This window comes from Neomonachus schauinslandi, chromosome 4 (genome assembly GCF_002201575.2).
Source record: "Neomonachus schauinslandi chromosome 4, ASM220157v2, whole genome shotgun sequence".
In the NCBI taxonomy this organism is placed as follows: domain Eukaryota; kingdom Metazoa; phylum Chordata; class Mammalia; order Carnivora; family Phocidae; genus Neomonachus; species Neomonachus schauinslandi.
Genome location: NC_058406.1, coordinates 1,262,363 through 1,287,116, shown reverse-complemented (window position 1 = coordinate 1,287,116; position 24,754 = coordinate 1,262,363). Strand labels below are relative to the sequence as shown.

Sequence of the window (24,754 nt, the reverse complement as noted above, 5' to 3'; positions counted from 1 at the left end):
GCCCGGATGCGGTGGCTGGGGCCGCGCGGAGGGCGGAAGGCGCCCAGGCCTCGGGCCGCGGGAATCCTTGGCGGGCTGCCGGCCCGGGCCCAGCCCGAAGCCCTCCCGCTGCAGCGTCTGCTCCTGGACGGCTGACATTTGGCGGGAGTTTGGAGGACCTGGACATGGACCTTGGGGCCCGTGCTGGCCGCCTTCAAAAGCCTACCTGTGGCGCGCGGCCCGCAGGGGTGCCCCCAGGGCCCCGCCCAGCCTCCGCCCGACCTTCCTGCACCAGACCCGCCCCGGACCCTTGTCCCGGGCCGCACTGGCGCCCGACTTTCACAGATGAGGACGCTAAGGGCAGAGAGGTGAACTGAGCTGTTGAAGGTCACCGGCTGTAAGCGGCCAGGTGGGCCTGGAATCCGGTCAGCGTCGGCACTCGGCTGCTCTGCCCGTGTCCACACAGGGGATGGAAGGCTGTGTCCTGCGGCGTGAGGCCACGGGAGCAGGCCAGGGTGGTCCCCACCCCCATCAGATCTCTGCTGGGGCCTCAGTTTGCTGGTGCCCGCCAGCAGCCGAATGTAGGCGCTTGCGGGCGGTCCCAGCAGGGCAGCCCCGGGCACTTGTAAGACACGACTTGTTGAAGCTGGACAAGTGTGCCCCTCTCCTGGAACAAGTTGGGCCGTCCTGGCAGAACCGGGCGTAGGCTTGGAGCTGCGTGCGTGGGATGCCTTCGCCCCTCCCCTGTTCCTGAGAGCCACTTTACTATCGGGCTTGGGTGGGGAGGGCGGCCTCCAGGGAGGTGGGAGCCATGGAAAGGTGGGCTGGAGCTTGCCTTCTCACCGCTGGGGGTTGTGAGTGGCCCCCCGTGGCAGTGCTGTGGGGCACTGACCTGGGGGCAGGTGTGAGAACGACCCCGTGTGGAGCAGGACACAGAATGAGCGTGGGTCCTGATAAAACGTCCTGCCCGAGTGCATGTTGGGCTGGGGAGGGGCAGCTGAGAGGCCCGGCTTAGGGGGTGCTCCACAGCCAGGCCTCCCAGGAGGCCCCTCAGGGCCCTGCTCTGCGCATCTTCTGAGTCCCGCCCATGCCTCCACGTGACCGCAGCCCGGTCGGGTGTGTGCTCCGAGGGCCCAGACTTGGTTTTGCTGCACTTACACTCAGGGTGCTGCTCCTTGGGAATGAGTTGGCACTTAGCGTTTCTGAGGTGCAACTGAAATTGGCTTGCCGGCGCAAGGTTTACCTTCGATGTTCTGTGTGGCCTCCAGGGGGTCCTGGGGCCGCCTGTCCTCCGGTGCCAAGCCCAGGCGGGGTTCCTGGTCAGGGGACACACGAAGGGATATTTTTAGTGTCAGTATTCATTTCCCCTCTTGGAAGGTTCCCCTGGGTCTGGGTCCCGTGTCTGTGTTTCTCCAAAGGACGTGTTCATTGTTACGAAGGACAGACCTTGTGTTCATTCCCGGGGCTGGTGGGAGGTCACCGCTTGGGCGTGGGTCCTCAACCCTGAATCCACCAGTCACTGTGCTTGTCAACAGTCTGCTTTAAAAACAGGCTTCTCCCATTTCCTCTTCCCTCACCCAAGCCTCTTAATCCAGGAAAGCTCAGCTGCTCTGTGTTCTTGGCAGGCCTTTTCCTCTCTCGGACACTCATGTCAGCTGAGTGGATTCCCCACTTTGAAAGCACCAGGGACATTTTGTCTGTCAGCACAAACTGGGGTGTCCTGCCCCCCTTGGTGCCCAAAGTGGAAGGACAGGTCAAGAAGGTGGAGGAGAGGATGGCCCTGTGCCAGGCGCCTGTAGGTCTGGATGAGTGGGGAGGTCTTGGCTCAGGGGCTGGAGGAGGGACACGGGCAGGCTGCTCTCAGTCCAGGTGCTCCTGGCCCTGGACCGGGGAGACTTCGGTGTCCACCAGTGAGCACAGGGCTGTGTGCATTTGCCAGCCTGGTCACTGCACCTCTTAGGTGTGACATGCCAGGACCTGTGGCTGGGGGCTGGGTTGGCATTCACTAAATCCAAGGGATCCTGAGAACAGATGAGCTCTCCTGCTCTCCCCGTGGCCGCCACCATTCTGCTCTGTGAGCTCACTCCAGTTCAGGCTGACCGCCCTGCTCTGCACGTCCCCACTTACCTCCCAGACCCCTGACTGTTCCTTCCCTGGGGGGTACAGGGAGACGTGTCTGGGCTGCTGGGCATTGCCCCATGTGGGGTACATGGTGTGGGGCACGCAGACACAGCCCCCAAACCCCAACACCTCATATTTGCTTGTGATTTAAAGCTCATGTAGAGAACACACAATCTGAAACTGGATTTCTGTGATGTGGGGGTTTGTTTTGGTAACTTTTTGGAAAGTCTCTCAAAATATATCTTCATCCCTTTGCATCGCTTGTCTTTTTAGGAAACGGTTAATTCACAGTGAAGGACGCTCTGGGCCAGGCCTGGATTGGGGGCAGGGAGGATGGATAAGGAGGCTTAAGATCAAGTTCTGCCTCTAAAGCCCATGGTCTAGGGAAGGGAGTAAGCCTGTGCCCGGGCAGACTGAGCAGGGCCCGCTAAGGGCAGGTCGCGGCCATCCTGGGAGTCCTGTCCACACTGCGGGCAGGCAGCTCTGGCGGGCGGGCTCCCAGCGCTTGTGCTGGGCAGCGGGTTTCTCTTAGCTGGACGAGCTTCAGCTCTCAGGTGTTTCCTGCCTTGCGTGTCTTGTGTGTTCCCTTGGGACCGTGTCACAAAGTAACCGTCAGAGACTAGCTTCAGCCTCCCCCTCACAAAGGGCTCTGTCTCCCCTGGGCCAGCCCACGAGACCCGGGTGGGTTTCAAAGCCATTCTGGGCACCAAGCCTCAGGCTCCTTCCCGTCATCGCGGGCCGTGTGCAGATACGCCTGCCGCCTCACTCTGAGACTTGAAAGTGACTGCTCGGGACGTCTTTTTAAGTGGTCCTGAAACATGTTTCAGGCAAATAAAGGCCTCTTCTGCTTCCTGATGCTGGGCCTCCCGGTGTGTTCACAAGGCTGGCGAGGGGGAGGGGACCCTGCTGCCCCCTGTGTGGCCTCCCAGCCCCGAGCTGTGAGAGGGTGGGCAGCTAGAACATTCCTGGCGAAGTAGCCCCCTCGTCTGCCTATCCACTCCGGGAAAATACTCCTTCTCTTGCTTCCCCCTTGTTACCACGGCCGGTCAGGGGTGCTTGTCAGTGAAAACAGTGCACTTGTTGGCTTTTTTCTTCAGGTCATTTTCAAGATCAGAGGTTGAAACGGAATTTTTCTGAACCACTAATGATCGCTGAGGCCTCCTGGAAACAGGACACTTTCCTTTCTCCTCTAGGACTTGATGCGGAGGGGAAATGGACAGGCTCAAGCCCGGTGTGGTCTGGGGCCTGTGATGACTGGAGCAGACTTTCTCAAAGACAGCAGAGTGTTTGGGTCTCACAGTTGATTCCCTTCCTCTGGTTGGTGCCCCTCAGAGTTTTAGGTTCAAGTTGCACCAAGCGCCTTATGCACAGGACCTGGTGTGGCGGAAGAGCCTCAGCCCCTCCCGTCCGGCCCCTGACTTTGCTGCATCTGCGTCTCCCCTGCAGGGGGCTCGCTGACCAAGCTGGCTTACTACTCCACCGTGCAGCACAAAGTTGCCAGAGTGCGCTCCTTCGACTACTCGGGCAAGGTGAGCCGCCTGGCAGGCAGGGGCGCCCCAGGCCGCACGGCCGTCATTTTCTTTTTGCGTACCCCCCCTCCCCCCCGTGGCTCACCCACACCGGCTTAGCTTCCTGGACACTCCGAGTACTCAGATCCCTCCCTGCTCCCTCGTTCAGTCAGTCCCCCTTCCATCCGGGACCCTGGCAGGAGCACCTGCACCTGCTCCTTGGGAAGCACGGTCTCTCCCCGCCCCTCCCCTGGCCCTGCCTCCCACCTGAACTCAGCATGGAGAGTTGTGCATGTTCAGGGCCCTCATCTCTACATCTTTCCCTCCCCGAGGGCAGCACGCACACACAGACCCCTACCCTGTACCCCCAGGACGCCGAGCAGGACCACGAGCCGCCCTACGAGATCTCTGTCCAGGAGGAAGTTACTGCTAGGCTGCACTTTGTCAAGTTCGAGAACACTTACATAGAAGCCTGCCTGGACTTCATCAAAGACCACCTCGTCAACACAGACACAAAGGTCATCCAGGCGACCGGGGGCGGGGCCTACAAGTTCAAGGACCTCATCGAAGAGAAGCTGCGGCTGAGGTTAGTGGGGGCCGCAGGGGCCGCTGGCCTTGGGTCTCTGCTTCAGGCTCTGAAGTGGCCGCATTCGACCTGCTCTGGGGCTAGACTCTGGGCTGGGCTGGCAGGAGGCTTCTGGTGGCCGAAGCGTCGGAAGGCTGGGGGCCCGAGGAGGGAACGGGGCCCTGCCCCTGCGGCAGCACTCCCTGTCCTGCAGGGGCAGAGGTCTCTGACGGCTTCGCCCGCGTGGGAACTGAGGCCAGGGCCGCGCACCGCAGCAGAGTGCTGGGTCTTCAGGTGTGTGGCTGGCCCGTCTGAAGCCGTTTGCAGGGTAGAGGGGACGGGAACCGTATGAGTTGTGTCAGTTGCGTGTTTGAGAGCCATGCGTACCCTCCGGGCTGGGAGCAGAGCATCCAGGAGGGCCCCGGGGCCGGGGCGGCCCGACCGCCGCGCTGCAGCCGAGCTGCCTTCTGGGGCCCACGCTGTTCTCAGTGGCCAGGCTCCGTCCCTTGCAGAGTGGACAAGGAGGACGTGATGACGTGCTTGATAAAAGGCTGCAACTTTGTGCTGAAGAACATCCCACACGAGGCCTTCGTTTATCAGAAAGATTCCGACCCCGAGTTTCGATTCCAGACCAATCACCCCAACATCTTCCCGTATCTGTTGGTCAACATCGGTTCTGGAGTCTCTATTGTGAAGGTGAGGCATGCCTCGCAGGGCCCTGCATGGCGGCCGGGCGGGGATCGCTGGGGCACCTGCCGTCTGTTGGAGCAGGCTGGGCACGGGGGCGCAGACCAGGGTGACGCCTGTCGGCTCCTGCGCCACACGCACGCGGCCGTCTGGGGGAAGGTGGGCAGCCCAGACTCGGCCCTCGGGAATGATGTGACCCGTGTCTGGGGATGCCCTAAGCCACCACATCCCGGGACCTGCCGGGTGGTGGCTGGGGCCCCCTCGCTAACTCACCTGTGCTTGCTGTGCTCCCAGGTGGAGACCGAGGACAGGTTCGAGTGGATCGGTGGCAGCTCCATCGGAGGTGGCACCTTCTGGGGACTTGGGGCTCTGCTCACCAAAACAAAGGTATTCCAGCGGCTGCAGAAAGATGCTTCTGGCTCCGCTCAAGGTCCTGTGTCCCAGACCTTCTCAGGAGAGGTTGGGGGCCATGCGGCCCGAGGCTGGCGGCTGGTGGGGTGGCTGGGGAAGTGGCTCCTTCCCGACCTCGTCCTGGCAGTGTTTGTTGGCCTCTGCAGGACGGCCGTCTGAGCTGCCAGTGCCGCCCGGGGCAGGCGGGGGGCACCCGTGGAGCCCTGCCTACGCAGGAGGGCCTTCCGCGTGCTGCTCCATGGGCTGCAGGGACGCCGGCCGGTCCCGCAGCACACACGATTCCGTCTGCCCTGTCCCCGCAGAAGTTCGACGAGCTGCTGCACTTGGCCTCCAAGGGCCAGCACACGAACGTGGACATGCTGGTGCAGGACATCTACGGTGGGGCCCACCAGACCCTGGGGCTGAGCGGCAACCTCATCGCCAGCAGCTTTGGGAAGTCGGCCATGGCCGACAGAGGTACCTGCCCCCTCTGACGCCCTCCCACGCCAGCAGCCCCCCGCGGGCTCGGCCTCGCCCAGCAGCGCCCCGCCTGTGCCCCCCTCCCAGACTTCTCCAAGGAGGACATGGCCAAGAGTCTGCTGCACATGATCAGCAACGACATTGGGCAGCTCGCCTGCCTCTACGCGAAGCTCCACTGCCTGGACAGGGTGTATTTCGGCGGCTTCTTCATCCGGGGCCACCCCGTCACCATGCGCACCATCACCTACAGCATTAACTTCTTCTCCAAGGTAACCGGGCTCCGCTTCCTCCCTCCGCCAGCACCACGAGCTGCGCTCTTCCCAGATGACCGGCCGACCCGGGGGCGAGGGGGGCTCAGGGCAGGCCGCCAAGATGCGGGGTGCCCCCTGCCAACTTCTCCCGGGCCCCTGCCTCTTTCCTGTGGCGGGTTCCAGCGCCCTCGCCCGCCACCATGGCATCTCAGAGTTGAGCACGATGGCATCAGTGAGCACGCTGGGGGCCGTCTCCCCCTGTGGACGAGCTGAGCTCTGAGATGGCTGTCGTTCCGCGGGACACTCTGGGCTGGGCCTGCAGATGAGGTGATTGGGTGGGTGTGAATTTTGTGGAAAAAGTTACTCACCCTCCAGTTTCTCCAAATGCCAAGCTTTTAACTTCTGCGCTGAATGCAGTTTCATTGACAAGCATGTTGCGGACTTCTCAGGAAGCCTCTGCCGCATAGAGAGGCCGCCTGCATCGGGTTGGTTTAGAACCGCCCAGACTTCCCCTCGTGTGCCGGCGGGGCCAGCTCAGGCGGGGTTTTGCCGTGGCAGGGGGAAGTCCAGGCGCTGTTCCTGAGACACGAAGGCTACCTGGGAGCCATCGGGGCGTTTCTTAAAGGAGCAGAGCAAGACAGTGAGTCCAGCGGCCACGGGGGCCACGGGCATCGGTCTCTAACCTTCCCGGGGAGGCGCTGACCCACCGCTTTCACTCTCCCTCTGGAATCCATGGCCTGAGTGGCACGTGGTCCCTGCGGGCCGGGGGTGGGGTGGCGCTAGCCCTCTGCAGCAGTTCTTCCAAGGGGTCATTTGTGTGCCACGTGACCAACCCCGGGGGGGGCCTCCTGGGTGACAAGGGCGAGGGAATGTGCCTCGGCGGCCTGCCCTCTTTGAAGGCCACTTGGAGGGTGTGCTTGGGAAGTGGGGGCAGGCTGCTTTAAGAAGCTTGGAAAGGTCCCAGTAATTGTACGAGGTTTCAGTACCAGCAAGAGACCACAGTGCCACAGCCCCAGGCTCCCTCGGTGTTGTGGGGACCTTGCGTGGCGGTCGGGCTGTCCTGGGGTGTGGGCACAGCGTGGTCCCCCCGGGGGTGACCCCTGGTTTTCCCCCGTCCAGACCCTAACCAGTACAGCTGGGGAGAGAACTACGCAGGCAGCTCCGGGCTGATGAGCTCATCCCCGGAGCTCTGCCCGACGCAGCGGGCGAGGAGCGGCACCGTAAGTGCGGGGTCCTTGGTGGGGTCAGGTCCCAAGACCCTCTGTCCTGGTGCAGACTGGCCACTGACCAACTGTGGACATTGGGGCAATAGAGAGGCACCAGGTGCCTGCTTCCCTCCTCAGGCCCTAGCATTTCTGTTTCCCAGACGTTCCACGGGAGCCCCAAGCCGTGCAGTCCTGTGCCCGTGTTTGCAGGGAGGATATGGAATGCGCTTCCCCAGGATTGTGGCGCCACTGACAGCAGAATCGGGGTTGGCACCAACCCCAGGCCCCTTCCCTTAGACCGCGTTCTCTGCCTGATGGTTTCAAACCGGCTGAAAGGACAGAGTCTCTTGTCCTGGGAAGTTTCCTGCCCGTTCCTCAACCCTTAGCTGGGCAGACGCCCGCGTGACTGGGCAGGGGCTCCTCCGGCCTGCTGAGCGGGCATAGAGGGTCTCCCACCAGGACCAGTGTCAGCCAGACACAGGACGCTGCCACTGTGGCCTGTCCTGGAGAAATCACAGGCTTACTGAGGACATCCCCCAAAATGGCATGTTACTCTTATAAGTCTCTGAACACTTAGCAGAACTTGGGCACCGGGCTAGAGAACCAGCTGGACAAGTCCAGGCGGCCAGTCTGGGCACGTGAGTCAGAATGCCTCCTTCAGAACCAGCCTGCTGGCTTTTCGGATGCAAAGCTGATTTTCGGTTGTAGACACGCAGATTCTCTTACTAGTTGGCGTAAGCATTGCGAGAATGTGCGTGATCTAATCATGACTTCCCGGGAGAGAACTGCCCCCCAGGGCCCCACGCCCCGGGACCGGCACACAAGGGGTCTCTGCATCTCTGATCCCCGGCTTCTGATTTGTGGAGGGCGATGTGGATTCCTGCTTTAGGGATCTCAAAGCCAACTGGATGTGTGAGCAAGGAACGCGTGTATCAGAGCTAGTGCATGCCGGCTCGATCCCCCCACACTCTGTGCCTCGCGCACCTGTCATGCTGGGTCTCCGTGTGACCCCCCACTTCACACAAGGGTGTGTGGAGCCTGCATGCGGCAAAGCTGAGGTTTGAAGTGCGCGTCAGGTAGCGGGGGAGCCCCTGAAACCCTGCCGAGGCCCCAGAGATGGTGACCGTCCACTTTCTTTCATCGCCTGGAAAGGTACCGGCCATTTCCTGGCTGAGCTTCCTGTCATTCGGGGCGTCCGAAAGCCAGTGTGTCCCCAGGTGGCCGCAGTGCGGAGCACACCTGCTCCTCACCCCCCAGCTTGCCGGTCAGAAGGCTGCCCGCAGACGAGCCGAGTCGGGCGCGGCAGCGTGGCCAGTCCTTCCCTCGGGAGCGGGGAGAGGGCCGCCAGGCACGTGCCGAGTGAAGTGTGAGCAGGTCGCCGAGGACCAGGGCTGGAGACACACCAGCTTCGTCTTCGCAATGTAAAACTCAGAGCGCCAGGTGGCCGAGCGACTGCTCCTTCGGAAACAACCAGAGCGCGTGCCTGTCGCTGGTGACCATGGGCCAGAGGGGCCCCACCCCCTCAGCGTAGCCAGTGTGGGAGCCTGACTGCCCCACAGGGTCCCTGCGGCTTTGCCGTGGGCACGGTGCCTCAGGAATCACAGGACAAGGGCCTGCTGGGCAGAGTGGGGACCTCACCTGTGGAGGCTGGAGCAGCAGAAACGGGGTCCGGAGGGCAGCCCATGTGTGTGGGGAGAGGGGCACACGCTGGTACGGGAGCCCCCAGCCCCGGGGCCCCCCGGTGGCAGGAACAGCCGCAGAGACGCTGGGAGGGAGGTGGCCTCCGTGGGGCTGGGCAGACTCAGCACCTGGGAGCCTGCTCTGGGGCCGAGGCCGCGAAGGACCGCAAGGGGGGTGGGCGGGGCCCGGGAAGAACGGGCTTGTCCGCCGCCGCCGCCACCTCGGCCGGTCCCACAGAGAAGCTGGCTCTAGGACCCGCACGAGAGTCTCGAACTTCCGGAACCACCCTGCTGACGAGCACGCCGCCTCTTGCCCTCCCAGTTTGACTTGCTGGAGATGGACCGGCTGGAGCGGCCGCTGGTCAACCTGCCACTCCTCCTGGACCCGTCCTCCTACGTGCCCGACACGGTCGACCTGACGGACGACTCCCTGGCCCGCAAGTACTGGCTCACCTGCTTCGAGGAGGCCCTGGACGGGGTGAGGGCTCGGGGGGGGCCGGGCGCCCCTGGAAACCAGGGCTCCCGAGGAACGAGCGACAGGTGTGGTGGAGGAGGAGGGCTGCGTTCCCGTGGCCGTGGGCTCAGCGTTGGAGTTTGAGGGGTGACCCCTATTCCTCAGGTGTAAGCGTGACCCTTGGGGGTGCATTGGGTCCGCACGTTGGGGCGTGCTCCGGCGAGGCACGGGTCTCACGAGCATCCCAAATCCCCGTGCCGGTGACTGCGTGTCTTCAGGGGCGCGCGGTTTGCGCGGGGCCGGGGCCGGCAGCAGTTGGGCTCCAGGCTCCGGTGGCTGGCGTCTCAGGCCTTCATTCCCCCGACCCCGGGAACGTGCGTCTCTCCTCAAGCCTCGCAGGCCCCAGGGCTCTGTCCTCAGAGTGAGGGCCCCAGCCCCGGACCCCACGCAGCCTTGGAGCGTGGTCCCAAGCCACCTGTCCCCCCGGGCGATGCGGCTCTGAGCCTTGGCCGGGGGCTAGCGGTGACGCCGTTCCCACCCCGCGGGGGAAAGCCCCCGGGGACACGGATCTCCAGCGGCTGGGGCCTGTGCGTGGGGACGCACTCGGACCACGGCCCCGGCCGGGCTGAGCGCCCCGTGCTCGGCAGGTGGTGAAGCGTGCTGTGGCCAGCCAGCCAGGCTCGGTGGACGCCGCCGAGAGGGCGGAGAAGTTCCGGCAGAAATACTGGAGCAAGCTGCAGACGCTGCGACACCAGCCCTTGTGAGTCCCGCGGCCCCCAGCCCGGCGCCAGAGTGGCCGCCCCTGGCCTGCCGTGCCCCTGCACCTGCCTCCGCCCGCACGCGCTCCGGGACCGCTCGGCAGGGCCAGGCGGGCTCCCCCCTCTGCTGCTTTGCTGGACGCTCCTGCGGCAGCCGGGCACCACGAAGACGCCCTCGGGGGCAGAGGCGGTGGGCAGCGTGCTTGGCCATCGACCCCCTGAGATGCCCGGCTCCCGCCTCTTCCCCAGTGCTTACGGGACCCTGACCGTGCGCAGCCTTTTGGACACGAGGGAGCACTGCTTGAATGAGTTCAACTTCCCGGACCCCTACTCCAAAGTGAGTGCCGCCTTCCTGTGCTGGGCTGGCGCCTGCGAGGGGTGCACGAGCAGCAAGGAGCAGGGGTACAACCTGGGGTGGCCCCTCGGTTGGCAGCGCCTGCTAAGGAGCCGAGGGCTGAAGGCGTCGCCTGTCCCTGGCCTGGCGGGGTCGTCTTACAGTCTCAAAGTTGCCGTTGGTGGACACCAGTCCTGCCCTCATGGGCGACAAGCCAGCCGGAGCCCGGCCACCGGCCGGGAGGTGCCACCCTCCTCGGGCCGTTCTCCCCGGGAGGCTGTGTGCCCGGGGTTGGCGGCCAGGGCTCAGAGCCAGCACCGCACGCCGCTTCCCGCCTCCCCTGGCCTCGGACGGAGTGTCTGGGGATGGGGCGCGGGGCGCCTGCGAGGGTCCGAGTCCTCCACCACGGCCCTTCTCTGCCCTGCCCGGGGCCACGGCATGACCATGCCGCGGGCTGTAAGTGTGCGTGGGCCCAGACGCCGCCCGACTGCTGCCCGCGCCACTCCGAATTGGTACATGTTAACACCTTGGTTTGCATGAGCCCCTGTGACAGTGTGCTGGGTCTTCTGTCCCCTTAGGACGGCTTTGGGGTGACCTTCTCTGCGGCGTCCTCTGCCTCGTCTGCTGAGGGCCTGAGGAAGGCAGGGCCACGCCTTCACTCTGACCAGCGCTGGCCTCTCCCCACAGGTCAAGCAGAAGGAAAACGGGGTCGCGCTAAAGTGCTTCCCGAGGGTGATCCGCGGTCTGGATGCCCTGGGCTGGGAGGACAGGCAGCTGGCCCTGGTGAAGGGCTTGCTGGCCGGGAACGTCTTCGACTGGGGAGCAAAAGCCGTCTCTGAGTAGGTGCCCGCTGCCTTCACAGCCCCTCCACGCTTCAGCCCTGCCCCAGCTGCTCACTCCAGCTCGGGCTCAGGCAGCGCCCCAGCCCAGCCCCCAAGGGGGCAGCTGTGGGGGGACGGGGTTCCAGAGCCCTGGGCATCGCTTGGGGCGTGAGCAGCCCTGGGAATGACCGGCGGCTCTCTGGCCGTGCTGCCCCAAGCCTGTTCAGGGCAGGCACACAGACGGCTGGGGTGTGGATTTGGGGGCTGACATTTTCAGACGTCAAAATCCAGATCTCGCGTTCGCACGTTAAGAGTGGGACTCAAACCACACTGAACGTTTGAAATTGGGAGAAGGAGGTGCTTTAGGAAGGAGCCTGCAGACTCGGGTGGGAGCATGCGCCCCAGGCTCCCTGAGTGCCCGGCCTGGGCTCTCGGTCTGGGGGTGCTGTAGGATTTCCCCGGGGGGCCCTGAGGGAGTGGTTTCCCCGGTCCAGCCCTGGGCCTCGCCAGCTGGCCCCCCCACCACCGAACAGGGCCTCTCCCTTTGCGGGACGCTCTGTCTCCCACCTGGGGTCCTGTCCTTGGCCCTCGCTAGGTCCACATTGGGAAGAGCCACCACCCCCCACCGCCGTCACTGGCTCTCCCTTTGGGTGGCACGTTGGGGCGTGTGCTGGGCGAGGCTGGCACTGACCCAGGGCCTTCCCGGAGGCCGCCACGCGCTCGGGACCCTCCACCCCTCACCCCGCCCCCAGCCCCATACCGCGTCCCACGTTCCGGAGCGGGGGTTGCCCAGATGGCCGCTGCTCTGGGGACCTGCTATGGATCCTAGCACGCTCGGCCAGTTTGGGAAACGCTTCATCTGGGCTCTGTAGTGAATGCTGGAAGCTGAGGTTTGGGGGCTCTCATGACTTGTGTTCTTCTCCACACAGTGTCCTCGAATCTGACCCCCAGTTTGGCTTTGAGGAGGCGAAGATGAAGCTGCAAGGTAGGGATGCCCAGGGCTCCCCTCCTGCGCTGGAACTCCGCCCGTGGGGAGGGGAGCGAGGGCACGGCTGCGGGAGGGGAGCGTGCCTGCGGGGGATGGTGTGGCTGACCATGTCCGTGTCCCCCAGAGCGGCCGTGGCTCGTGGACTCCTACAGCAAGTGGCTTCAGAGACTGAAGGTACACACCGCTGTCCCCGCCTCTGCCCCAGGGCCAGGCCGTGCTCTCGAGGCCCGGGAGGCGGGGAGGGCCACGGGAGATGGCGCGCAGCTGCCCCAGGGTAGCGCACTAGGGTCCCCCGGAGTCTCGCGCCGTAGCCCGCTCCCCCCGGCCACTGGCCCCTGCCCCAGCCCGACTCCTGCAGGCTCTCCTGGTTAGGTCGGTGGCCGCGGCTCAGAGGTCGTTGGGGCCGCAGTTCTGGAAGAGGCCCGGGCGCCCTGCCCCCCCAGCACCCCAGCGCCCACGGGAGCCAGCAGCCCTCGGCCTCGGCCTGCGGGAAGTGTGGAGTACGGAGGTGTCTGCAACGCTTGGACGCGCCTGTTCCCAACTGAACGTCCTGGTTTTGTCTTACAGGGGCCCCCTCACAAATGTGCCTTAATTTTCGCAGATAACAGTGGAATAGACGTCATTTTGGGAGTCTTCCCCTTTGTCAGGGAGCTTCTCTCTAGAGGGACGGAGGTGAGCGTCCAGGCCGCGGCGGGACCCCTGCCCTGGGCCCTCCACTCGCAGTGGGGTTGGCGCTGTCATGGTCTCTGTGCGGGGCAGGTAGGTTCGGGTGAGGCTTGTCACACCACGGACCTTGGGTCAGCCTGACCGCAGTGTTCTGGGGCCGTCTTCATCCCGACCCGGGAGCCGGCCCTCCTGGAGGCCACCGAGCAGTGAGAGGTCATCGGGGGTCGTGCTTCTCAGCCGGCAACCCCGGGTGGGTGGGCGCACAAAGGCTGGCTCGGTGCCGGGCGGTGGCTGAGTCCCTCCAAAGCTCGGGGCGTCCTGCTGCAGGTCATCCTGGCATGCAACTCGGGACCCGCCTTGAACGACGTGACCTACTGCGAGTCCCTCATTGTGGCCGAGCGCATCGCGGCCATGGACCCTGTCGTCCAGTAAGCTGGCCGGGAGCCTGGGGGGGCCTGCATGGACAGGTGGGGGCACGGTGGGAGCATCCGGGGTGCCGACTCCCAGGGCGCCAACCGACCCCTTGTGCTTGGCAGCTCGGCGCTCAGAGAGGAGAGGCTGCTGCTGATGCAGACGGGCTCCAGCTCCCCGTGTCTGGATCTCAGGTACCCCGAGGCACCTCCACACCTGCCCCCAGCCCCCAGTGCGCATGCCGAGCTGCAGCCCTTTAGTGGGGACCTGGGCGGTGGGCTCGGGACCTGTTGGCTGCACCGTGGGCTGGGTGTGCCTCGTCTGGTGAGGGAGGCAAACGCCCCCGAGGCCCCCCGGCTCCAATGATGGGGTCACCGCATTGGTGTTTTGGGCCCTGGGGACCCTAGAGCGTGAGAACCGGCCATCGGGAGCCGGCCCGGGGCCAGAACAGTTCTCTGGGCCGACCTCCTCCTTTCCTGGGCCGGCTGTTAACCAGGAAGGGGGATTTCATCAGTCCCACATCGAGAAGCGTCGTCAGGCCCGGTTTGCAGGGGGGGTGGGGACTTTGAGCCCAGGGATGTAGCGAGCTGGGGGCCAGGGGTCCTCGGGCATTCTTTCCAGTTGCTGCCCTCGTGGGGACGCAGGGTGTGGCCTCTCCCAGGGGCAGCTGTGCAGGGGTGAGGCCCCGTCACCCCCGCCTCACCGCCCCCTTCCTCCCCGAAGCCGCCTGGACAAGGGGCTGGCCATGCTGGTTCGGGAGCGAGGCGCAGACCTGGTGGTCATCGAGGGCATGGGCCGCGCCGTCCACACCAACTACCACGCGGCGCTGTGCTGCGAGAGCCTCAAGCTGGCCGTCATCAAGAACTCCTGGCTGGCCGAGCGGCTGGGCGGCCGGCTCTTCAGCGTCATCTTCAAGTACGAGGTCCCGGCCGAGTGAGGCGCCTGCCCTGCCGGACTGCTCTGCCCGCCGCTTGTCAGGAATGTACTTCGACCGCAACAGGGAAACCGCGTTCAGATCAGAACATTGGTGTCGCGCGCCTGTGACTCGGAGCCAGGTGCGCCCAGGTGTGAGCACGCTGCTTGTGCCGTTTGGAGTCTCTTTCGTGCTGCCGTGTTCGTGGTGGGAGCCGCAACTTTTGTCCAGTGAGACATTCGTATTGGAATATATTTAACTGTGAAATAATCTTTTATATATATACACACGGATATATGTATAGATGTAAATAACGCGCTCACGTCTCCGGCAGGTCAGCGGGGCCTCGGGCACACTGAATAGAGGCTGGAGTGACACCAGACCGTGCCGTGTGGTTTCACAGAGAGTGGGCCCGGCCCCCCTTCCCAGGGGCGGCCGGGAGTGGGGTCTGCCCTCACTTAGTGCCGGGGCCCCTAGGGTGGCCGTAGCCGTGGCCGTGGCCATCCCGTGGCTTCCTGCATCCCCCGCCCCTGTCCAGAGCAAGGAGACTCCCAGTGGCGTGTCAGGGAAGGTCGTCCTGTGTGTCCGCACCCCACTGCACCCGAGACCGACAGGCCAGGCGGAGCCACACTGCTGAGTGGAGGCGGCAGCCGCGAGGGCCTTCGAGGGCTCTCGGGCTTGGTGGCTGCCCGCACTCCTGCTCGGAGCCGATCGACCACGTGGCCGTGCCCTGTCCAGGGCGGGCGCCTTGCTGGTCGAGGCCCTGGGCGGGCTGAGCGCTGACCCTTCCCGCAGGGAACGGGCCGAGCCACGGCCGCCTCCGGTGTGCGTGCCGGATGGGGCTTTGCACAGTCGCCTGGGAGCCAGCCTTGGAAGGCGGCCAGCCCCGTCCCCAGCTCTGCACACTCACGTGTGGGGCCGTGAGCACTCCTGCAGCATTCCGGGCCCCCCGGTGACCCACACACGTGTCACTCGCAGCCCCACGTGCTAGTGGCCGCTTTGGCCAGGCCAGCCCAGCAGGGGTCCCACGAACCCCCACCCCCCACAAGGGTCCCCCCGCCTCCGCCCCCCCCCCCCAGTCTGGCCCTGCACAGCTCAGCAGGCTGCGGCCACCTTTGTGTGTCCCTGGCCCCTCAGCCTGACTACCCTCCACCGCCTGCTTCCTGGTGGGAGAGCGGCACTGGCCTGCCTGGTGCAGGGGTGGCCCAGGACAGACACCCGGGAGGCCCCAAGAAGTCCGGCCAGAGCCTGGCCCAGCCCGACACCCAGACACCCCCCACAGGCCCTCCCATCTGCCCCGCCTGCCCGTCAGGGGGCCTGCAGCGCCCCGGCCCTGCGTCAGCTGGGCAGAGCCGTACGGGGAGGACCCGCCCTGCTGCCAGGCACCCTCTGGGAAAGACCCGGGCTTCCCAGGGACTCAGCCTGGCCCGTGGAAGGTAACCGTGTGGTGGCAGGCAGCGCCCACGCAGGGCTGGACAAGGATTGGCCCCCACTTCTCCCCCCCAGGAGCCCCAGCAGCCAGCCCAGCCCAGCACTGGCCGAGAGTCCCCTGGCTGAGGTTCCTCCAGGTGCCCCCCTTCAATGCACCCCAGATTCTAGGGGCTCCGAAGGCCAGGCACACCTCCCAGATGCCCTGCTTGGTGCTCCTTCTGGCTTTGGGGCACAGCTTCCCAAGGAGGGGCCTGGTGGGTCTGGGAAGGCATGTGGGGCCAGTAGACACCCTCCACCCGGGCCTTTGCTGAGATTGGCCAAGCGGCCCTGGAGACTACAGAGGGACACCTCGAGGGAGACCGTGTCCACCCACCGGCACCCAGCCTTGGGTCGGGTGTCCAGCTTCCCACGGGCCTTATCGGGAGGACAGCAGGGCTTACCCTGGTGGTGGGACATGAGGCCTCCCCAGCCAAACCCGCCGCCTGCTGCATAAAGGGCACTGCTTGTCGCAGAGGTCCCTGGTGGCCCTTGGCACCCCAGGGGGCTCCTGTGGAGGTCGGATGCCGGATGCCGGGGTGCGGGATGAGCCCAGACACAGAGCCCTTGTGGCCTGGCTGGCATCCCGCCTTCTCCAGGGGAGGGGCAGTGTATGCATTTAGCCAGCTGGGGGTCCTCTGGCCTGGGGTCCCTGCCCAGGGTCAAGCTTACGCCCCCACACACCACAGTGGGACTGGGAGGCGGGGAGAGAGGGAACAGGGGCTGCATCTTGGAGGCTGGAGATACCCTCCCTGGGGAGCCAGTCCACCGAGCCCTCTGTGGACAGAGGTCAGGGGTGTCCTCACACAGACCCTGGCCCAGGAACGCCTGGCAGGTGGTCACAAGGGGGAGTGCGTGGGTGGGTGCCCCCCCCCCGGCTCCAGCAAGCGGGAACCTGTTTATTGGAGTTGTGTCCGCAAGCCTGGAGTCTAAAGTGTCCCATACAGAGCAGGCCTTGTGCGGAACAAGCCAGTCGCAGTCGGGCAGGGGACGGGCACGTAACGAGCATCCCGGGAACCGCACACTTAGAGCTGCGCACCCGTGACGCCGAAAACCAGGTACGACGGAGAAAGGACTGGGCACCACTTTAATGTCGTAGAAGCTTTGTCTCTAAAAATTTAAATACCTCTCATATATTTGCTAATGTGGTGAAAATCTGCCCAGACCCTGGGCCGGCTCCCTTCCTCCCCTCCCCGGGGGAGGGGTGGGGGCAGAGCGCACTCGGCGGGCGCCAAGGTGGCGGTCTGGGTCCGCCCCGGGGGGTTCCCTCAGAGTCGGAGCGGGAGGCCGGTGGCGGCCGAGCCCTTGGCGGGGGCCGGCACATCCCCCCAGCCCCCGCGGCCCCCTGAGCAGGCTCCCTCGGGGGTGCCCCGCTCCTCCCCCGGCGGGGCCCTTGGGGCCTGCAGCTGCTGCTGCCGCTCCTGGGCCTGTCGGGCCCGGCTGGCGATGGCGCGCACACGGCTCTGGCTGCGAGAGGAGGGGCGCCGCAGGAAGCCGGGGGGCCCGGGCGCCCCCTCCCCTGCCACAGTCAGGCCCACAGTCAGGCTGGTGGGCGAGGTGATGTCGCCAGCCTGCTGGAAGCCCGTGAGCCAGCGCAGCTGCTCCGTCAGCGCGTCCCGCCGCGCCCCCTGCCCGGCCCGCCCCCGCCCCGCCAGGCCCAGGCTCTGGCCCGGGCTCTCCACCTGGGGCGCGAAGTCGTCGGCAGTCAGGTCCCCCAGACTCTTGGACTTGGCGGCTGCAGGGCAGTCCCGGAGGCCCGCCGGAGGGAGGCGGCCCCAGGGCGGCCTGGGGGCGGGGGGCAGCGGCGGAAGGTCTTCCGGTGCTGCAGGCAGCTGGCTGGCAGCCCGCAGGTTGGGGCTGGATTTGCTCTTGGTCACGGCAGGCAGGTCCAGGCGGGCGGCCGTGGCCGAGCAGGGCCGCAGGGGCAGGCGTCCGGCTGGAGCCCCTGGGGCACTCTCGCGGCCCAGGCCCAGGCCCAGACCCAGGCCCGGCAGGGAGAGGTCGATGACCGTGTCGCTGGACGACACACTGGAGGACGAGGACACGCTGTCGCGATGGCCCCCTGGTTCCAGCCGCCGCCACAGCCGGTCTCCGCCCGTGACGTCTGAGTACACGGTGGGGCAGGGCCCAGCCAGGGGCCGCCATCCGCCCGGGAGCTCCGACGGCACCTGCCCCTCACCCTCGGCCTTTCGGACCATCTGGCTGCTAGGGGCCCCCTCACGTGCCCCCCCGGGGCCCCCGCCATTGTACACCCTCCGCCGGCTCTCCAGGGCCGGCTCCATGTCCCCTCGGCTCTGGGTCCTGGGCTGGAAGGGTGCGGAAGCTCCCAGAGCTACCGCTGGGGGGCTCGCCACTTTGGCGCGGGGTCCCCAGGCGCGCGGGGGCCCTCCTGGGGAGGGGCTGGCGGGGGCAGCCGCCAGAGGTGGGGGGCCGGGGCCCGGGGCTGGCTCCTCGGCGATGGTTTCCAGACCACATAGGGAGGAGCCCGTCCTCTGCACGGAGAAGGGGCGGGTATCTGTGGACGAGAGGGAGAGGACCATGCTGGGCGCGTCCCTCAGCGGCCAGGCGCCTCCGTGTGCACACAGCTGCCCCCACCCTGCCCTCCGGCTCTGCTGCGGCTGGGGCGGGGGGAGCAGACAGTCTGTGCCCACAGGCAGGGCCCACAGGGCCCCCGGACAGGCCAGGGCCAGGGACGGCACAGGGCACACGGGGTCTGGGCCCCATTACCTGGCACTCGGCTGCTCTCAGTCCCTAACTATGGAGGCAGCGTGGAGACAGAAAGGAGAACAGGGTGGTCAGCGTGTGGGCGGGGCTGGCAGGTGGACAGACAAACAGCAAGGCTGGGCGGGGCGCAGGGAGGGATGGGGGTCTGGGGGAGGGGAACCGCTCAGCTTTCAGCCCCTCCCCAGGCTGGGGTTCCCTGACAAGGTGCCCTCGGGCTGTTGCCTGTCCCGGCCCGGCTCGGCTCTACTTGGGCCACAGCGGAGCGCGCAGGGCGGGGGGGCAGGTGCCATCTGCCCCAGCCCTGCAAACGCTGGGGCCCAGGCACCGTCGGCACCGTCGGCACCGTCGGCGGCGGCGCGGGCCGCCCTGCTGTGCTGCACCGACCCGCACCAGGCTTCTCGGAGGACTGCGGTGCAGGGCCAGCAGCCGAACACCTGCAGCCTGGCCCTGGGGCGGGGGTGGGGGGCTGGGAGCTGCCCCCAGGCCTGGGGAAAGGCGTCAGGAGGCGGCGGGGCAGGCCAGCGCGAAGGCCCGACTGGGGCACCAGGCCACGGACGTCAGCACACACGGCAGCTGGAGTCAGACCTGCTCTCACTTCCGGGCCACTTGGGGGCTTGTGGGGGGGCCTCTGGGGGCAAGAGGCCTAGGGCTTGGCACTGTCAGATGGGGAAGGGGTGCTGGGGCTACCAGGGACCCCCAGGCAAGCCAGCGGGGCACGGGGAATTGAAGCCAGGATGAGCACACGGAGACGGCGGTTTTGGACGCAGAAGCGCAGGGAGGGCGCCCGGCCCAGGCCATGCCAAGGGGCGGTGAGGGGGCAGCACAGGGGACGCCGGCCAGGAGCGTCTGGTCTTACCGGTGGACAGCATGGAGGATTTACTCCTAATCTCCTCCAGCTTTTGAACGAACAAGGCATTCATCTCCCTCTGCAGGGCCCCTGCCTGCCTGCGGGCACCCTCGGGCCAGCACGGGACCACCTCAGAGCTGCCCAGGCCGCTGGAGTCCGAGGACACGGAGCCGCCGCCGCCCGGACCCTGCCACTGAGCCCCTCTGCGTCTCCCCACGCCGGGGCAGGGAGCCCCCAGCGAGTCCGCCCGGGCGCAGGGCTGCTGGCTGATGGCCTCGTGCGCGGCTGCGGGCCCCGGGCTGGGCAGCTGCCCCCGCCGCAGGCCCTCCGCATCCTCTCCAGCGCAGGAGCCCACCACGCACTTCATGCAGGTGGCGGCCACCCCAGCAGGCCCAGGGCCCTCAGGGGCACCAGGGGACTGCTCCTGGGCCAGACCCCCCTGCGCCGGGCTCCTCCCCACCGGCGCCTTACCTCGGGGGCTGCCGGGCTCCTCGGGGGCTGAGGCCTCCAGAGCGGGGCCGGGGCTGGGGGCCGCCACGTCACGGGCCTCCCCCTCGGAGCCTGTGTCCCGCGTGCCCAGAACCAGCTCCGGGAGGGCCTTGTGGCCCGGCTTCTGGCTCTTGGTCGGGGCACTGGCCGTACGCCGCAGGAGCCGCTGGCTGACGGAAGGGCGGGGCAGGGGCCGCCCAGCAGCATGACTGTCCAGGGAGCCGGGCTTTGGGCCTCTGAGGAACAGGCCTTTTAGGCCCAGAGCCTGCTTGACCTGCAAGAGAAGGAGCCCACATAGCCGGTAGCGAGGCACCGGGGCCAGGGACCGCCCGCCCCGTCCAGGCACACTGTGGCCGGCGGTGACCAGGCTGAGCCGCCGCAGCCCCAGGGCCAGCTCGGCGAAGGCACCAGCGGGCCTGTCAGGCTTGTGCCGCCCACAGCTGCACGTAGGGGAGAGGGTCCCCAGGGCACCCCTGCCGGGAACAGCAGCTGCCGTGGCCTTGGCACAGACCAGGAAGGCGCCCGCCTTCCCTGAGCGCAGCGGGAGGGTCTGCAGGTCTCAGGACATGCGGGCCCAGTGAGGGCTGCAAGGAGGAGGCCCGGGCTTCTCCAAACAGGGACCCTGAACTCTGGCCCCTGCGCCCACACATGTACCCCTCGCAGGTCCCCAAATCCCCCGGCTCCGGCAGAGCAGGCCGGCACAGGGCCCCCGGAGTGGTGCTGGCAGGGAGAGAGAGATGAGAGAGAACCCCGTGGAAGCAGGCACCGCCCCGCTCACGCTCACCCTGCCCTCGGGCGCCACAGGCCGAGGAAGCAAGCAAAGCCGGGTGCAGGCCAGCAGTCTGCTCTCCCATGTCCCTGCCCGCCCAGTGCCCCAGGGGTGCTGCCTCTTCTGGGGAGCCCTTCTGGCTGCTTCCATCCTCACCCTGCTCTCGCCCGCGCTGCCTCGGCCTTCCCTGAACTGCCGCTGGCCTCGGCCTCCCTGCCCGAGGAGAGCAGCCGGGGGTCCCCAGACTGGCCGGCAGGGGCCCGGGGCACCGCCGGGGAGGCCGAGAGCTGTGTCTCCAGAGGGCAGAGGCCGCCCCGTCCAGGCACACTGTGGCCGGCGGTGACCAGGCTGAGCCGGCCCCGGGGGTCCCCACATGCAGAGGCCCCGACAACAGCCACGACTCCCCAGGAACACGGGGCACTCTGGGCAGAGGCGTTCACGGGGCAGCGCTTGAATCGGCTTCCCGATTCAAGATCCCAAATCCAGAGCAATTTGGTCAAAGTTGGCTGCGGAGTCATCTAGAAGAAGGTCCAGGATTCAAGCTCAGAGCTCCTGGTCCCGGGGGCCTCCCCACCCCACAGCAGGTGCACACAGAGCCAGGGAGCACACGGGGGGCGGGGGACAGAGAGGAAGGGCGAGGGCAGGGAGGGCGACGGGTGCAGGGCTGCCAGTGGCGCTCCGAGCTAGAGGACCGGACACAGAGGGGCAGGGGCATGGGGCAGAGGACAGAGGAGGGACGGAAGGCCGGGAGGGGTCCACGCACAGGGGGCCTCGCCGGAGTCCTGGACCTGCCTCATAAATGCCGCTCTGTGGCTGAACATGGCCCGGGGGACCCCAGAACCACACCACGATCCATGTCACATGAGCGGACAGTCTCCAAAACGCTACCAGGAATCACGGATGCTAATGGGGACGGCCTGAGCATGCGGGTAGGGGCGGGCAGCTCCGCCACCCCGGCGCTGGGGTACCTTCGAGCTCCTAACGGGACTGTCCTTCTAAAAGTAGACTTTGGACATGGGGAAGCGCACTGCAAGACCAAAGAGACAGAGTGACAGCCGTGAGACACCGACAGCCGGGCCGGAGCCCGCAGAGACAGGCAGACAGGACAGACAGACGGCTGGACGGCGGGCAGGAGCAAGCGGCCTGCGGCGCCACGCCCGGCAGCACCTCGGAGCCGTGGAGGTGGCAGGAGAGAGGCGGTCGGCGCCAGGACCACACGGGCCCCCCATGATGCCCGACAGACCGCCACACGCTGGCCCCGCCTGGGCCCAGAGCTCAGCGCTGGGGGGATGGAGGAGGACCCCCATCCAGGGATGTGGGGGACGGGGAGCAAAGCCAGGCGGACCCCTTCCAGCCAGAGACGGACGGAGAACTGGGGACCCTGAGACACAGAAGGCGTGAGGAGGCTCGGGAAAGATGGGGAGCGGGGACGGGGGCCACAGCGGCCGCGGGACACAGAGGTCAGGTGCCCCCACCGCCCACTCTGCAGGTGTAGAAACAGGCCCAGTGAGTGGCCAGGAGGCCCAACGGCCCTGGCAACATGGCTGGGGTGGGACTGGGGTGGGGCGAGGCCGGTGGTCCTGCAGGCGGCACTCACCTTACCACTGATGTCACTGACGGCCACGTGGACAAAGATGGAGGCCTCTTCCATCCCCTCCAGGTACACGTGCCGATAGCCTGAAATGGCCGGTCACGGCTCACCCTGCCCCCCTCTGCTCAAAGGTCCTGAGGCCCTGAATCCAACCCGTGAGCCCAGCTCTGGGGACTCCTCCTCCAGGAAGCCCGCTGGTATTGCAGGCTCTTCCTCTTTCTGGGGGCCGGGCGGCGCAACACCTGAGCGCCCCTCCCTCCCCATCCACAAAGTGCCCTTGGCCTTGTACCTTCCTCCTCGGCTCGCTCTGTGTCCCTAGGCCCACCCATGGCAGGAGCCGACCCATAGGAGGAAGGTCAGCCCTGGCGCCCTCAGCTGACCTACAGGGGACACTGGTCTGTGTAGGGGGACGGGTCTCTGTGGGGTACGCTGGTCTGGGGTGGAATGCTGGCCTCCATGGTGGACGCCTGCCTGAGCAGGGGACGCTGGTCTCTGTTATGGGGGACACCACCCCGCCCCACCCTGCCGGCGCTCTGCCCACCTGGCATCATGCTGCTGAAGGCCAGTGTCCTCTGGCCAATGAAGTCCCGCCCAATGGGGTCATGGTCCCAGACGAGGAAGCGCACCAGTGTGATCTCAGGCATATGCACAGTGAACACCAGGGTCTCCTCCCACACGGGGTTGAATCCTGGCGGCCACCGGAAGCAGGGTCACCTCCCACCCAGGTCCAGCCTGGAGGCCGCTGGGGCCCACGCCCTCTTCCGGTGCCTGGGCCGAGAGGAGCAGCACCCGGGGACCAGGCTCTGAGCCAGGCTCCCCCAGGAGGCCTAGGTCACAGGAGCGGCCCCACCCCCCTCCCCTGTGAGGCTGCGGTCAGCGGAGCCTGGCGGGGCCCTGGGCCTCACCGTTGTCGTCCACCACTCGCGTCTGCTCCTTGCTGCAGTCCACGGGGAGCCCGATGACCTCCACCTCCACGAAGGGGTCAATGATCTGGGGGAAGGGCAGGGGTGGCACCGGGCCTGGGGTGTTGCTCCAGCCCCGCCCACCCACGCCAGGACCCCTCCTACCTCGCCTCGGTCCCCCAGCATTGAATCCCTTGGCTTGGGGAGCTGCTGCCCGCTGATGATCCGGAGCACCAGCTGCTTTTTGAGCTGCCCGGGCAGAGGGTCCTCGGAGTTGGGGTTGAAGATGCCTGGGGGGCCAGGGCGCCAGGCTGAGGGGAACAGTGGCTGCACAGTGCACCCCACAGCACCCTGTTGACCGGACAGGAGCCCCAGGCCAGGGGCGGGGAGAGGGGAGGCAGGGTTCCAGCTCGGGGGCACCAGGGGTCTGCGTGCTGGCCCCTCTGTGACCGCCCTGAGCTAGGACACCGTCCTCTCCCCTCTCTGCACGCTGCCTCTGGGTGGGGGGCCGGGCGCTGGGCGCCCCAGCGATGGGGCTCTGCAGGCCCATCCCCCGAGGAGGTGCGGTGAAGCTGGCAGGAGGGGTGGGGGGAGGATTCAGGTTAAAATGGGGAGAACTGCACACATGATCTCCAGCGGTTTCCAGTGAGAAAACTGAAGGGTCTGGGAAGGGACTGGGAAGCTCTGGTGCCTGGCCCGGGCCGGGCCCTCACTCCAGGGCGCCTCGGCCTGAGCCCCGTGGGGAGTCGCCTCAGACATGTCCTGCTGGAGGGCCGCATGGGGGGCCAGGCATGGCGAGGGGCTCCCTAGTTCACCCCCTGCCGACCCCTGGCAGAGTGGGGACCCTTCACCGCACCCCCACCCCTGGCATCCTGGGGAGCCACATCCCGGGTGGCCCCCCAGGTGACCCTGCGGCAGCTGCCCCTGCCCGCCCCGCGTCCCGGGCCCCCGGGCCTCACCCTGGCACATGCACTGCGGCTTGAGCACGTAGCCACAGTTCCCGTTGGCACTGAACTTGGCGCGGTTCAGCTGCAGCATCCGCCCCTCCGACTGGTAGTTCAGGGCGACTACGGGGCGGGGACGTGGGGCGGCCTGGTCAGCGCCCAGCCCACCTCCCCCTGCCTCCCCTGCTCGGCTGCCCGAGTCCTGCGCTCTCCTATGTGAGCCAGCCCCAGGCTCACCGTGATGCACAACCAGGGCCAGCGTCCCCGCGGGATGCCCCTGGAGCCCCGCACAGCCAGCCCCCCGCCTCCCCTAGGAGCACGTGGGCCTGTGTGCCTCTTGCACACCGTGTCCCGGGGTCCGAAGGACCCCCCCCAGTGCCAGCCCGGTGACACTGGCGGGATGTGGTGGAGGCTCTCCAAAGCCACTGGCCAGGGAGCCCAGCCCAGCCTCCTCGGAGCGCTGGGCCCCCCCGTTCACGGTCCCAGCAACACGCACCCATCTGGCAGCCCGCGTTCCAGAAGGGCTGCGGGTTGTAGTTGCTGGAGTCCACGCGGTAGGAGGAGGGGTAGATGCGGGAGAGCTGGTGCTGGTTGAAGCGGAGGTACTGGGCCGGCTTCTGCTGCAGGATCTGCTGGGCCCTGGTCTCACTGAAGGACGACACCTGCCAGCTGGACGCCACTGGCGGGGGGGGGGGGGCGGGGGGGTGGCCCCGAGGGACCCCCCGGCCCGGGGGGCCCCCCGGGGGGGGGGGGGGGGGGGCGGGGCGGGGGCTCAGAGGCACGCCCGGGCCGCGGCCCAGCCCTCCCCCAC

The 24,754-nt window shown here is 66.9% G+C and overlaps 2 protein-coding genes across 2 annotated transcripts in view; one reads left to right on the top strand and one right to left on the bottom strand.

The window, feature by feature from the left end:
• The window catches only part of PANK4 (pantothenate kinase 4 (inactive)), a 15,141-nt gene extending 555 nt beyond the window's left edge, over positions 1 to 14,586 (top strand). Inside the window, exons 2-19 of the mRNA XM_021683361.1 lie at positions 3,547 to 3,629; positions 3,980 to 4,194; positions 4,686 to 4,869; positions 5,155 to 5,247; positions 5,574 to 5,727; positions 5,818 to 5,999; positions 6,540 to 6,621; positions 7,101 to 7,201; positions 9,188 to 9,343; positions 9,967 to 10,079; positions 10,327 to 10,414; positions 11,099 to 11,250; positions 12,162 to 12,217; positions 12,345 to 12,394; positions 12,788 to 12,892; positions 13,214 to 13,314; positions 13,423 to 13,491; positions 14,021 to 14,586. Coding sequence (XP_021539036.1) covers positions 3,547 to 3,629; positions 3,980 to 4,194; positions 4,686 to 4,869; positions 5,155 to 5,247; positions 5,574 to 5,727; positions 5,818 to 5,999; positions 6,540 to 6,621; positions 7,101 to 7,201; positions 9,188 to 9,343; positions 9,967 to 10,079; positions 10,327 to 10,414; positions 11,099 to 11,250; positions 12,162 to 12,217; positions 12,345 to 12,394; positions 12,788 to 12,892; positions 13,214 to 13,314; positions 13,423 to 13,491; positions 14,021 to 14,234 — 2,198 coding nt within the window. The 3' untranslated portion in view covers positions 14,235 to 14,586. The remainder of the gene's footprint in view (positions 1 to 3,546; positions 3,630 to 3,979; positions 4,195 to 4,685; positions 4,870 to 5,154; positions 5,248 to 5,573; positions 5,728 to 5,817; positions 6,000 to 6,539; positions 6,622 to 7,100; positions 7,202 to 9,187; positions 9,344 to 9,966; positions 10,080 to 10,326; positions 10,415 to 11,098; positions 11,251 to 12,161; positions 12,218 to 12,344; positions 12,395 to 12,787; positions 12,893 to 13,213; positions 13,315 to 13,422; positions 13,492 to 14,020) is intronic.
• Positions 14,587 to 16,786: 2,200 nt separating this feature from the next.
• Positions 16,787 to 24,754, bottom strand: part of PLCH2 (phospholipase C eta 2) — a 66,570-nt gene continuing 58,602 nt past the window's right edge. Inside the window, exons 16-23 of the mRNA XM_044914372.1 lie at positions 24,440 to 24,622; positions 23,959 to 24,066; positions 23,165 to 23,289; positions 23,003 to 23,087; positions 22,639 to 22,785; positions 22,104 to 22,183; positions 19,258 to 20,011; positions 16,787 to 18,192 (exon numbers count right to left, since the gene is read on the bottom strand). Of these exons, the coding sequence (XP_044770307.1) occupies positions 16,946 to 18,192; positions 19,258 to 20,011; positions 22,104 to 22,183; positions 22,639 to 22,785; positions 23,003 to 23,087; positions 23,165 to 23,289; positions 23,959 to 24,066; positions 24,440 to 24,622 (2,729 nt within the window). The 3' untranslated portion in view covers positions 16,787 to 16,945. The remainder of the gene's footprint in view (positions 18,193 to 19,257; positions 20,012 to 22,103; positions 22,184 to 22,638; positions 22,786 to 23,002; positions 23,088 to 23,164; positions 23,290 to 23,958; positions 24,067 to 24,439; positions 24,623 to 24,754) is intronic.